The 13,386-nt window shown below is 49.3% G+C and overlaps 2 protein-coding genes across 7 annotated transcripts in view; one reads left to right on the forward strand and one right to left on the reverse strand.

Moving 5' to 3' along the window:
- Positions 1-1,382, reverse strand: part of CPSF3 (cleavage and polyadenylation specific factor 3) — a 39,488-nt gene extending 38,106 nt beyond the window's left edge. Inside the window, exon 1 of the mRNA XM_007098231.3 lies at positions 1,300-1,382. Within this exon, the coding sequence (XP_007098293.3) occupies positions 1,300-1,349 (50 nt within the window). The 5' untranslated portion in view covers positions 1,350-1,382. The remainder of the gene's footprint in view (positions 1-1,299) is intronic.
- On the forward strand, positions 1,350-13,291 carry ITGB1BP1 (integrin subunit beta 1 binding protein 1). 6 transcript variants are annotated; one of them, XM_042982535.1, is made up of 8 exons: positions 1,350-1,433; positions 4,851-4,960; positions 5,677-5,781; positions 8,091-8,169; positions 9,441-9,577; positions 11,817-11,909; positions 12,427-12,576; positions 13,059-13,291. In XM_042982535.1, exons 3-8 carry the CDS (start codon positions 5,710-5,712, stop codon positions 13,128-13,130), a joined length of 603 nt encoding a protein of 200 aa, XP_042838469.1. In that variant the 5' UTR covers positions 1,350-1,433; positions 4,851-4,960; positions 5,677-5,709; the 3' UTR covers positions 13,131-13,291. The 6 variants fall into 6 exon arrangements, with proteins under 6 accessions (XP_042838469.1, XP_042838468.1, XP_042838472.1 ...); XM_042982534.1 differs by lacking the exon at positions 1,350-1,433 and adding an exon at positions 1,646-1,751; XM_042982538.1 differs by lacking the exon at positions 1,350-1,433 and adding an exon at positions 1,826-1,983.
- The last annotated feature ends 95 nt before the right edge of the window (positions 13,292-13,386 follow it).

The following is a 13,386-nucleotide window of genomic DNA, read 5'->3' on the forward strand; positions in this document are numbered from 1 at the left end:
CTCTGCCTGGAACATCCTTGCCCGACACTTTACTGGTCTTTAATTCCTACTTATTCTTTAGGACTCAGCACTGCATCCGCCGGGATGCGGGAGCTAGGTTTTGCTTGTCAGCTTGTTAGAAATCCCTTTTCCGTAGTCTCCCAGCACTCAGTGCAATGCCTATCGATACTCTTCTAAGAGTTACCATTTACTGAGCACCTACTATGAGCTTCACTCCTTGCAATGTGTTGCTATATTATTTAAACGTGAAGAAACGGGTTCAGTGAGGCTGCTGTCCTAGCAAATGAGAGTAGGGACTGAATTCCACGTCTGACCCCGAAGTAATGGTCTCCTATTGTTCCAAACGATCTCTCCAGAACTTTTCACTTTGCATTGCTATTCGTACCAAGAGTGAATTCAGTTAACTCAGCGCTGTCTTAGTGCCTAGTGCGATGCTTGACACTTGCTCAGTGTTCGCTGAACACAGGGAGAGAGGACAGGTGTGAACTAAGCAGTGGGGAACCTGTTATGTCTCCGGTAGGTGCTCAACTAATCCTTACTGGATGGATGCAGAGACACTGTCTACCTTTTGAAAAACGCACGAGTTAATGCGATGCTAACTTCTACCTAAACATGCATTTGTGAACGCAAACCGCTCATCTCTAGGACAGAGTTCTCCGCTTTGTCTAAGTTCTAAGCAGCATTCTAGATCTGTGAAGTGTTTCTCTGGCAGAAGGCCAGCTCCACTCAAAGACTAGCCTTCTCTCGTGGACAATTAAGGTTTGAGTTTTTGTCCTTCACATCTCTGCTCTTTCTCCTCTTTCTCCCTCCCTTATTCTGCTGGGGTCTGAAGTCAGAAGGTCAAAACTCAGAGCTCATGTATTTCCTCTTTCACATCCTGGCAAATGTCAAGTCCTGGAGGTAACGTAAGAAACAGATCTGGCTCTTCTTCACACCTGCCAGAGCTTAACCCAGGTCCTCGTCTCATCCTGCCGTCACCTGCATTGCCGCTTCCACTCTTTAGCGTCTAGGAAAGCGCCCAGCGGCCCAAAGAGACATTTCTTCCCGCCCCCAACTCCCACACACTCTCCCCTGAGACTGAAGAAAAAGCAAAGTCCCATTCAACCTAGCAGGCCCGTTCCGATCCACAGTTCTCCAAACCCCTTCAGCCCGAGAGGCCTGGCCCGCAACTGCGGACCAAGGGCAGGCTCCCGAGGCCTGCGAGCGTGCGGGCGGGCGACTGAGGCGGCCAAACATCCGGTTACCCCTCCTCGCCTCTCACAGCCCGTGGCTTCATTCCCTCTCGCGCTGGTCCCTTACAGGGGTCGGATCAGCAGCTGGTCACTTTCCTCAGCAGGAATCGCAGACATCTCGGAGGTCTGAAGGCGAAGCGGGGCTGAGGATCAGGTCACGGAGTCTTTCTAAATTGGAAGCAGAACCTCGGGGAACCACAGGTAGGAGAAGCCCATCCATCCAGAGCACAACTTCCGGCCCTCCGGCGCCCGCGACACTAAGCTCCTCCCCCCCGACTTCCGGTCGGAGAAACCGGGACGCGAGGTTCCTCCCCTCAGCGGAGTCCGGAAACCTGGGGCGGGGTCAGTTCTGCGCCTGCGCGACGTCTCGGGGGCGGGGCCCGGCGGGCGGGGCCTGGGGCGCCGGAAAAGCTGGCACTGGAATTCGAACTGGAGTGGCTGCCCCAGTGTCCGCTGCCTGGGCTGTGGGCGTCTGACCCTGACCGCAGGCGGCCCCAGGGGCGGGCCAGAGGCTGTGAGGTGAGAGCCGGGCCCTGGCCGGTCCCGGACTGAGCCTGGCCGGGAACGCGGGCCCCGAAGGCGGTGCCGGCGGGGAGGCCCGCGGTAGGGCGGATGGGTGGGGCCGCGGGGGCGGCGGTCTCCCCCGGGACCCGCCTTCCGGGGGCCGGGGACCCAAGTCCCCAGGTGGCGCGGAGCGGGCGGCGGGAGTGGAGGAGCAGGCCCGGGCCTGCGGGAGGATGCGGTGCCCCAGGTGCCAGGTTCCTGTTTGGGGTGGGACTGCAGCGCTTGTGACGGCAGGTGTCGTGTGTGGATCGGTCCCGTCGGACACGGAGACAGGAGTGGGAGCCTCCGCGGGGCTGCTTCCGGAGTCGGACTCCGCTTTGTGGGGCCGTGAGGAGCGCTGTCTTTTTGTGCCGGCTCCTCTTGGTTTCTCCACGGCTCCAGCCCCCTCCCCCCACCGCGAAGGGCCGGCGTGGTGTCTGTCCTGCTTGCTTTCATCCTGCGCACCTGCACGTGGCAGGCGCAACACAACAGTGCGGACTACGTGGGAAGCAGGGTGGGGTCTGGAAAGAGCTTCGGCGGTCGGGTGTGTCTTAGGTTCCAAACTTGGCCCCACCCATTATGAGCCTAGCGACCTGGGGCAAGACGCTTAGAGTTTTGGCTTCTTCATTTGAAAGGGGCTGTGATACTGCAGCCTTGCTGGCCAGTAGCGAGGGTTACAGGTTTGTATAGCGCCCAGCCCTGGGCGGCGCACGGTAGGTGTTCAGGACAGGAAATTGGTATCTGGGAGAAGGTCCTTCAGTTCATTAAACGTGTCCTTTGCCAGTCTGTGCCAGACGTCGGGTACACAGATGAAATACCTAGCCCCCATCTTTGAGGAGCTCACAGTTGAGAGAGTTCCAAGTGGGCAATAGCCGGCTGATGCTATGACCAGGGTGTATGCTCAAGCTGTGCAGTGCCGGTCCCTTAGCCCAACCTGGAGGTCCAAAGGAGGCTTTCTAGTAAAGAAGAAGCCTGAACAGAGTCTTGAAAGGTGAGTAAAGTTAGCTGAATGAATAAAAAGGTGGAAGGGCGTCTGAGGCAGACAGAATGGCAGGAGCAAAGCATGGAAACAGGGAGCTGTGTGCCTGCTCTTTGCATTCCTGCGAGATGAACCTGTGAAGCTGGTCGTGGAAGACGAGACTGGAGAGGTCGATAGGAGCCCCCGTCACGGAGGACCTTGCATGTCCTGGCCAAGAGCTTTGGCTCCACTCTCTCTAACTTTGGAGAGCCAGTGAAAGATTTTAAGCACATTACTGGCATCAGATTTGAGTTTTAAAGAAATCTTTTTAGCTGGAGGTTGGTAGTAGCTTTAAAGTGGCAAGGAGTCCCGTTGGGACATGAATTCCTTCCTCAAGTTGCATGCCAAACTCTGGGCATCTGTGTCTCGCTGTGGGTTGGGGATGCACTGCTTTCATCGGGTGATGAAAGAGTGATTATACCCAGCAGCGGGCTAGTGATGGCATGCACCTGTTAGAGGTGTGGATGAGCCAACGGTTCAGGAGGTTTATTCAGCAGATCTTAGTATTTTATTGGAGGTGGGGCTTGGAGGACATTGCGGAGTTGATGACTTCCTGGTTTCCACCAGAAATAATAATAATTTACTGAAAGGGAAAGGAGAGGAGCAGAGCAGATACGGAAGGGATGGTGAAGCGTTTGCTTCAGCCATTTTTTGCATTTGGTAAGTTTGGAACATCCAAGTGACAATCTGTATCTTTCGCCTCATTTTTGTGCGTGAATAATTTAGAGACAAGAATAATTTGCTTCAGAACATGCATCAGAATAGCAGCAGATATCAAAGACTTTAATAAGTGCCTTTCCCTCCCTCAACTTCTCAATCGGTGGTGGAAAGAAAGTCTTAAGGAGCAGCAAAGGCGTGATTGTGCCAGTGTGCCGATTTCCAAAGCATTCCAGTATTCCAGGGACTTGAAGGGATGCTTCAGGATTTCACTAGGGATGGCATAAAATTTTATTTTAAAGTCATATTTAAAATTGTTGTATATTGAAACACACACACACACACACACACACACACACACACTTAAGATATAATGTCCTTAAATGTGCTGTGCAATATTTGACTTATCAGAGACTGCTAACATGGTGCTTTATGCTGCTAGGTTAACCCAGTTTGTGCAGACTTCGGAATAAGGCTCTCTTGCCATCTTGTTCTTACTGAAAAGCATCCCATGAATGCAAGGTGATCGGTGGCAGCAAATGATCTTCAGTAGCCTGCTAGTCTCCCTCCTTTTACTTACACCTTCTGCGGGTAGTTCTGTACCCACAGCCAGTCATCTTTCTAAAACAGAAGTCTGATTCTATCACTTGACTGCCATTTAACAGCCTCTGGAGTCTTGCTGTTAAACCTAAAATAACCCCCAGACTTTTGTTGTGGTTTGCAAAGCCCCCTTGCACCTTTCTGTTCATCTGTCCCTCTCCCTCCTGCTCCCGTAAAAGCCAAGGTGGCCTCTCGCTGTTCCTGGCAGCTGGCATGTGCCCTCAGGACCTTTGCACTTGCGCTGCTCTCTGCTGGACTGCTTTTCCTCCGCACCTGTGCGGCCACCCTCCTTTCCTTCTTCACGTCTCCTTATTGCTCACTTCCTCAGAGCATCTTTTTCTAATGTGCTCACCCTTCCTTCCATCAGCTGTGTCTCCTGAGCTTGCCTTCATTTCCCTCATAACAGTTCTTTCCTAACAATGTGTGTGTATTTGGTTTTCTTGTTGGTCTGTCTCATCTTTCTGAGAATGGGCCCCCTGAGGTCAGGGCCTTTACTTGACTTATTCACTGCTGTATCCCCAGCATCTAAAAGGCACTCACTGGGTACCCAGGAATGAATGAACGAATCAGATTTTCTTGCTACTCCACAGATGAATCAAAAATGTAGAAATAAGTTGGATGATGGGGCTAGTGAAAAAGCTTGGGCTTGGAACTCAGTCTTGGGCAAGTGGCCTAAGGACAGACACTGGTGAGTGGCCTGAGAATGATGGGGTCTCCAGATAGAGTGGGAGAAACTTCTCATGGGAGCAGGGACATTCAGTGACCACCCCACGATTTATTCATTCTTGTTCTTTCATCAGGTACCTTGTTTTTCTGAAAAGAACCGATCATGTCGGAATGACAGGAAGCTCTCTGTGCACACGGCCGTCTGTGGGAGCTTTGAAGACAATAAAATAGTCTTCGTTCTACCGTAAGCAGATTCCCTTGTTCCCTTGGTAGGATCCAGTCCTTAGTAAAAATTTGTTAGGTTAAATTTTGCTTCCAAGGCGTTAATTATTACCTAAGAAAAAGATATATACAAGACTGACTCTGGAAGACTCAAGGCCGCCTCCTTCCCTGGCCTCACGAGAGTGCGGAGGGGAGAGCTGGCACCTTGGAATGTTTTTATGTCAGTGTTTTCTGAAAATTCGCTCCAGACCTGGAGAAAAGTGCACATTTCTGGGCTTCCGTTCTAAGCCCGACCATTCACAGGATGTGACCCTGAGACAGCAACTGAATCTCAGTGCCTTGGTTGGTCAGCTAATACGTCACATGTTTTACTAAGGCCTTGAACTGATTAAAGAGCAGTGAGGCACTTGAGTGTTTTGAGGAGTAGATGACGTGTGTGTGTGTGTGTGGTGTGTGTGTGTGTGTGTGTGTGTGTGTGTCAGTCACCCCTGAGAAGATGCTTCTCACGCCCCTGGATAGGCCAGGAAAGTTTCTGTCTTTCTGGTTCATTGCATCAGATTTTTCAAATTTAAAAAGAAAAAAAGAACGAAACAGCAGCCTCCGACTTCTGTGGTCGAAGGAGACTATTCGTTTCCGGTGAGAGGACCCAGAAGGAATTGGTGATCTTTATTCCTGCGATGCATAAAGTGACGGGAGGTTATTTCTCCTGCCGTGACTAACTACCGTTTGTCCTTCCAGGGGGAGCTCCTCTGCGTCGGGCGATGGTGAAAAATGTTTCGGAAAGGCAAAAAACGGCACAGTAGCAGCAGTTCCCAGAGCAGTGAAATCAGTACTAAGAGCAAGGTAGGGGGAGCGGACGTAGGAACAGAATCCTAAAGCGGGGAGAATCTTGTCTGTCCTCACGGGCACCGCACGAAGGTACCAACCGCGGCACAGCTGCCGGTGTTTTTCGGACTAGGCGCGTCTTCACATCCGTTGTTGGTGCCAGAGACGCATCATCCCGCGCTCGATTTAACTCCGTTCTGTTGTGGAGATCTGCCGAGATTCTTCCATGCCCGAACCCAGCTGGGACAGAGGACGGGTGAACGGTCTCAGTGAGACACTGGTTTTGCAGCATTTTACATGATAGAAATTGCAGGCAGTCGGGGGGCCGGAGCTCTCGAATTCTGGGATCGGTGGTTGTGTGTACGTAACTGTAGTTCTATTCACTTACCGCTGAGCTAGGTGGATGGTGAGGCAAATGCCACGTTTAGGGCTCTGGAGAGAGTGAGAATGTGGTTTGTAAAGGGGCCTCAGAGGCCTGAGTCCCCGTCCCGGGACCGGCCTGTGTTTCTCGGTTTCACCGCTACCCTTTCCGCCCCCTCCCGAGCTCTCGGTTCGAAAGAGACGAGTGTGCTCAGTGCTGGCACGCCATGGGGTGGGAGAGGAACCCGCGGCACAACGTGGGCGGGTGCCCGCCCCCGGGGAGGTGAGCCCTGCGCTAGCCCGTGCGGCCACACCTCGGTGGCGGAAGACCCCGTGACGGCCACTCGGGAGTCTCACTGAGCCGGTGGGCTTCTAGCCAGAGGCACGGGAATTTGACGTCTTTCGGAATCCTGCCCGAGAGTGGGAAAAATCGACCGTTTCCCTGAAGGGTTTTGAACTGAGGCTGGTCGAGAAGCTTCCCGCTGTTACCTCTGCAGCCCTTGTGTGGGGCCCCCAGCCTGGGCATCTGGTCCGGCCCAGTGTCGTTCTCTCGATGGGAGAGCGGATAAAGGGGCCTTGACCTGCTCGGGCAGAGCAAGACCGGAGCTCGGATTTTGCGGACTCCAGAGGGAACCTGCTAATGGCCTGAGATGTTGGTTCCGGGCCACGGGTTCTTTGAGGTGGCCGGTAGGGCCCGGAGAGGTGCGGAAGGGGCCACCTGCCGTGGAGTGAGGGCCTGAGCCCCAAGATGATGGTGACCGCCCGCCCTGTGGCAGTTGTAGCAACATCTCAGTTCCGGCTGCCTTCCCCCCACCCTGAGTGTGTACGCTCTTTCCAGTTTTCAGTCCCACACGGAACGTTACGGTGAACGTCTCTGTGCCTAGAGCTGCTCTGTTCTCATTGTACGTTCTGCCCTAAGAGGCGCCACGACAGGAAAAGGGAAAAAACATATATAAGGCCTGAAACAGTTTTGTATTCTCCTCGATTTCACTTCTCGAACACGGAAAAAATATGAGTACGTTGTACTTTTAAAATCTCACTTTGAGGTGAAAAACAGTGGCTAATTTTTTGAATCCGGAATTTTCACGGAACGCCATTTCTAACGAAATGAAGCCTATCCAGGGTACGATTCTATAGAACAGACCACGCTAACATGGATGATTCTTTGTGTTTTGCTTAACAGTTTCATTGAGTTTTCTCTGCAATTCACATTGAGAATTGCGCTCTGGTTGCCGGTCTGGTTCCCCCCGGGAACGGGGATTAGGCCTCGACTGGAAGTCTGGGGTATTTTCTAGATGTAACCTTGGGTGAATCACTTCACCCCTCTGGGTATCTTTGCTCATTTATAATACGGGATCATGCTCCCTGCCTGCTTTCTGCACCAGCTTCTTTTTGGGGTCAGTGGAAACTAAGTGAAAGCAAGGCGTAGATTTTCACACAACGACCTGACTACCAGGTATCTTACAAGGAGGCGGGTGTAACGGCTGTAGTTTATACCGGGAATGTCCACACCGTGTTTGTCTGATGCTGTTATGGTAGGAGCAGTTGGGACTACCTGAAGTTTGCTATAGAATTTGTCTTTATTTATTTATTTATTTTTTAACATTTATTTTTGAGACAGAGAGAGACAGAGCATGAACGGGGGAGGGTCAGAGAGAGAGGGAGACACAGAATCGGAAGCAGGCTCCAGGCTCCGAGCCATCAGCCCAGAGCCCGACGCGGGGCTCGAACTCACGGACCGCGAGATCGTGACCTGGGCTGAAGTCGGACGCTTAACCGACTGAGCCACCCAGGCGCCCCTAGAATTTGTCTTTCGAACAATCTGTCACATTCGATCTGCCTGAATAGTCGACCTGCTTTTGTACGTGTTGATTCAACTATAAGAAGTAATTTGAGTGTTTGTTCGAGGATTTGAGAGAAGACAGTGCTTCTAATTCTGTTTCCATTTTTGTTTTGTTATTTCTCAGTCTGTAGACTCCAGCCTTGGGGGGCTCTCACGATCCAGCACTGTGGCCAGCCTCGATACAGATTCCACCAAAAGCTCAGGTACGGAGAGGAGTTGGGCCGCTTATTAAGGCTTTTAACCGGTGTTCACAGAGTAGCACAACGAATTCTTGTGCGCTGGGCTTTTTTTGTTTGCTTTTTTTCTTCTCTGCCATTTTGGACAAGAGTTTGGAAATGGCCCAAGATCTGGTGGGACACGGGTCAAAACGGCTGGCGAGAGCCACTGCCGTGGCGGTGCTAGCACACGTGGGCCATCTGCTCGTCAGGGCTTCTAGAGCAAACACGTGTGAAAAATAGCATGGTAGCAATTTAGAGGTTTCAAAACAGCTTTTCAGGACATGGGGTGGCAAAGCGTGAGTGATATGGGAATGACCTTGTTTGAGGGCCGTGGGAGAAGCATCTTGCTGTTGGAAGGGTAGCATCTGTCAGTCTGTACCTTCTCATCCAGGCCAATAAACGGCTAGAGTCTAACTGGAAATATAAAAATATATATATATTTTGTCCACACTCTTTCTCCTTTTCCCTTCGGGATCAGAGACTAATCGGTCTATGAAAGTGGGGATGGCAGAGGGGTGGGATGAAGGCAGGAACCAGATGTTGTAAAAGAGCTTATGGTAGCGTAAGGTCTATTATTTTTACTTCCAGATGTCTTAAAAACATTAGAAACGTGGGCATCTTTTTCTACATAAACATAACCTAAAAGTAACCACGTAGTATTCCTTTAACGTGGAAGATTACGTAGTGCTTTGTGGGAATTTGGGGACTGGCTAGATCTTCCAGCCCACACGGTTCTGCAGCCTGATGCCGTCTGTCGTGTAACAGAACATCTGTTAATGTTAAGGGACTTCCTGTCTGGCATTATTCCATCTACATGAAAAAAAAAATTGCGTTTTTTCTTTTTTTTTTTTTTTTTTTTTTGACCGGTAGAGGTAGACCAGATTTGCTGAATGGGGAAAGCAAATTAATAGTTAACATGGTAAAGAGGAAGAAGAAACCAAAAAAACTCTAAATATTTTAACGTATCATGAAGGTACCCAATCATTATCTAGTTGACAATTTTTCTCCTGTGTTTTGGTTTATTCCTGTTGAGATTTTTATGTTTAGTGTATTATGAGTCACTGAGGAAATGGTTAGTGAAATTCCAAGTTCTTTCCTATTACTTCAAATAATTTTGCATTAAAAGTTTTTTATTTTCATTCATGGTAAAGTTCTGATGACAGTCTGTTTTTTATTTGCAAAGGGGTTGAGGATACCCTGTAACGCAGACATTTCTTTTGAAGTCTTACCATTAACAATTTTTCTTTCACCTTTAGGACAAAGCAATAACACTTCAGATACCTGTGCAGAATTTCGAATAAAATATGTTGGTGCCATTGAGAAACTGAAATTCTCTGAAGGGAAAAGTCTTGAAGGGCCCCTAGACCTGATAAATTATATAGATGTTGCCCAGGTAAAAAAAAAATAATAATAATATTAGAACATTCTAGAGAATAAATTCATGGCTTTGGAAAAAATGTTCCATGCTTTTATCACTGTTACAATGTTTACTGAGCACTGTGGTCATAGGTGGTACAAGGTATGTAGGACGGAGTCTCAAGGGAACAGGGACAGTTCTTTCCTTCAAAAAACAGCACTTTTTACGTTCTCGGGGCTAACTGAGCTCCTCATTTAAATGAGGAGCTGAGTGCCGTGACTGGTTACACACCATAAGTTTGTCTTTTCAAACAGTCTGGCAAACCTTACTGTATTTCCGTTGAACTAGTTACAGCTCTTTGGATAATCTAACTCCTAGTGGTGTTGACCTATCGATTAATACCCTGTTTGCAACAAGAATTGAGGTGAAGTGGGTTTCAAAAACATCCCAGTCAGTGGGGTGCCTGGGTAGCTCAGTTGGTTGAATATCCAACTCTTGATTTCGGTTCGGGTCATGATCCCAGAGTTGCAGGATCGAGCCCCATGTTGGGCTTCATGCTAAATGTGGAGACTGCTTAAGGTTGTCTCTCTCCCTCTGCCCCTCTCTCCTGCTTGCACACTCTCTCTCAAATTAAAAAACAAAACAAAACATACCCTAGTCAAGAAGATTTAGACAAAATAATTGTGAAGGAAAATCAAGAATAAAAATTAAGACAAATCAAAGATGTACAGTGAGTGCATAAAATACCGTAAGACCTGTGCCCTTGCCAGCGTGGAAGTGGACGAACCAAAAGACTTAAATTGCTTCCTGAATTTCCACAAAATGGAGCCACAGGTCTTTGTGTTTAGCAAAGGGATATTACCACAGTGGAAGATTCCTCTGTCAGTTCAGAGAGTGCTGGTTACTCTAGGGATGTTTGGTCTGGTAAATCACGGAGAATGGGATCATTAGATACAAAGTCACGTCCTCAGGAAAGCACAGGAAGTCTCTTCTGTCTGAGGGGAATAAGCCAATCTAATTTGCCATCTAACAGGGACATCTTGGTAGTCTGGACTGATACAGTTAGTGCCCCGGCGTTCAGTTTGGGATACGGTCATTGCAAAAGTGTGCAAGCAACAACCAGTCCAAGTATCGTACTGAAGGATGGCTAATGTTCCCCCCAGAAGCGGACTCGGATTATTTTCATTCTGATAAGGACCGCTGAGTTTCTCAGATCACCCCGGGCTTGTCAAAATTCCATCAGTGACAACAGCATTGCTATTATCCCATCTTTTGGTTCTTGAAATGCTGGAAGCCCACGGTGAGAGGTCCCTGGCAGGAGGTTACTAGAACCATGCGAGGAGCCAAGAATGGAGGCATGCAGACATAGCTTCTTTATCAGAATTTCCTTAGCGTAGGCAAATGTTTCCACACAAACGTTTACGGCACGGAACATCTACTGAATGCCAACGCTATCTTGTTAGTTGTGCAGAAGACAAGTTAGGCAGTATTCTGACTTAGGATAGAACTGGATAATCTGCTAGGGAAACTGGAAATCTGCTAGAGAGAGAGAGCGTGTGCATACAGGCGGGGGAGCGGCAGAGAGAGGGGGACAGAGGATCCGAAACAGGCTCTGTGCTGACAGCAGAGAGCCTGATGAGGGCTTGAACTCACAAACCATGAGATCATGACCTGAGCTGAAGTCAGACACTTAATCTGCCGAGCCACCCAGGTGCCCCAATAGCTTTATTTTTCTGATGTAAACGTTTAAGTGTCCCTGGGACCTGTGAGAAATGTTTTCAGTTTATAACTGAAATTACTAACGTCAAGACAAATGGATGTGAATTTTGCTCAGCTCTGTGAACTGTGAAAACAGAACAAAATCCTGGTGAAAATTTTTCTTCTGCCTCTTTGGAGAACGATTCTTCTCAGGCTACTGTGTACCCTGCATTCTTTTTTTTTTTTTTTTAATGTTTATTTTGTTTTGAGAGACAGAGACAGAACCCGAGTGGGGAAGGGGCAGAGAGAGAGGGAGACACAGAATCCAAAGCAGGCTCCAGGCGCCGAGCTGTCAGCACAGAGCCCGACACAGGGCGGGAACTCACTAACTGTGAGATCATGACCTGAGCCGAAGTCGGACGCTCAACCGACTGAGCCACCCAGGCGCCCCTTGTGTACCCCACATTCTTAAAAGGGTTTGGGTTTGTGATGGCCAGAGACTAAGCTTGGCTAATGAGATTTAAGGAATGTGACATAATTGTTAATGTAGACCATGTAATTTATTTTTACTTTAAAGCAAGATGGAAAGTTGCCTTTCGTTCCTCTGGAGGAAGAATTTATTATGGGAGTTTCCAAGTATGGTATAAAAGTGTCAACATCAGATCAGTATGTAAGTAATATTTCTTAGAGAATCTGGGAGGCAGGCTGGGAAGGGGCCACTGGTAGTTTTGTCTGTTTGCGGAATTGTTGGTTGGTAAATGTTCCTGGCAGCTGGTCTTACAAAAATGACTGATTTCTGAGAGGTAACGGAGACCCCCTTTGGCTCCTCCTGTATGGCAGGGCCCCACCAGCACCCCACACTGCTGGCCCCTAATGCGTTTTTAACTTAGGATCTCATGCCAGCTCAGGGCAGATGTCAGCTTGGAAGCCTGGCATAGAGAAGAGGCTCATGAACTCAGATCTTATTCCTGTCTTTCTGGAATTTTAAGTAGGAAGGGATAACCCTGAAGGCAAAGTACCCATTAACTGAACGTTCTGGAATGTCCGTTTGGGTGAAAAGCCTATAGAACTGTTTTCTGCCAGATCCATAGCCATGCTGTCTGTGTAAAGCCTCACGATTCTGCACGGAAAATTATGTAAAACACCTGTAACACAGTCACCGTCTTGCGTTCTCCTGACTTCCGTAGGATGTCCTGCATCGGCACGCTCTGTATTTAATCATCCGGATGGTGTGTTACGATGATGGTCTGGGGGCAGGAAGAAGCTTGCTGGCTCTGAAGACCACAGATGCCAGCAATGAGGAATACAGCCTCTGGGTTTATCAGTGCCACAGCCTGGTGAGGTTCAAGTTGGCTTGCTTAGGCTCTCATTCATCAGACGAGACGGTGAAACCACAGCGTGCTTACGGTCTTCTCAGAGGCCGAAGAGATGCCACCCACCGTGCCTGACACCTGGCGTAGTGTGGGTGACTGGCCCCAGGTCAGCCAGCTGGCCAGACCTGCCGCGGGCGGGCAGTTGCCCGGCGGGGATCTCGAGGTCGGGGCGGTCACAAGGCCGGTGGGCAAAGCGGTGTGCCCTCCTGAGCAGAAGCCCCCCCCCCCGTTCTGTCCCTGTTGTCTTCCGGACTCATCAAGGTCCCTCCCAAAGGCCAGGTTCGAGTTACCACGCATGCTTCTCTAAAGGCACGCAGGAAGGGGCACGTGACACGTGCAGGTTTAGGAGAGGTGTTAAGAGGGTCCGATGTGAACCTCTGCTGGTCAAATTAAATTCAGGAAGAGATGGACAGAGTCTCTTACTCTATCTTTTTCACTTAATATAGGAGCAAGCACAAGCCATCTGCAAAGTTTTATCCACCGCTTTTGACTCCGTATTAACATCTGAGAAATCCTGAATTCTGCAATCAAGTGGAAGCTGACTTCGTGTGGGAGTTCGGCGGCTTTCAGTCTGCAGGGTTGAGCTGTTATGGGAGTAGGAAGTGGTGAAAGCGAAGAAATGCGGTGTGTAACATACTGATCATTTGCTTTTCTATTAAAACGTGTCTTATTACGGTGAGTTAACTCTCAACGAGGTTGTCCGCTTTCTGCGACTAAAAAAGAAACCTCCCCTCTCGCTTTTAAACACAAATGAGCTTAACACCTAAGCGTCAC

The sequence above is a fragment of the Panthera tigris genome, chromosome A3 (assembly GCF_018350195.1).
Source record: "Panthera tigris isolate Pti1 chromosome A3, P.tigris_Pti1_mat1.1, whole genome shotgun sequence".
NCBI lineage: Eukaryota > Metazoa > Chordata > Mammalia > Carnivora > Felidae > Panthera > Panthera tigris.

Coding starts and splice junctions, on each gene's coding strand:
- ITGB1BP1 (XM_042982535.1), top strand. CDS start 5,710: ATGTTTCGGAAAGGCAAAAAACGGCACAGTAGCAGCAGTTCCCAGAGC. Junction 5,782..8,090: donor AAATCAGTACTAAGAGCAAG/GTAGGGGGAGCG, acceptor GTTATTTCTCAG/TCTGTAGACTCCAGCCTTGG. Junction 9,578..11,816: donor ATTATATAGATGTTGCCCAG/GTAAAAAAAAAA, acceptor TTTACTTTAAAG/CAAGATGGAAAGTTGCCTTT.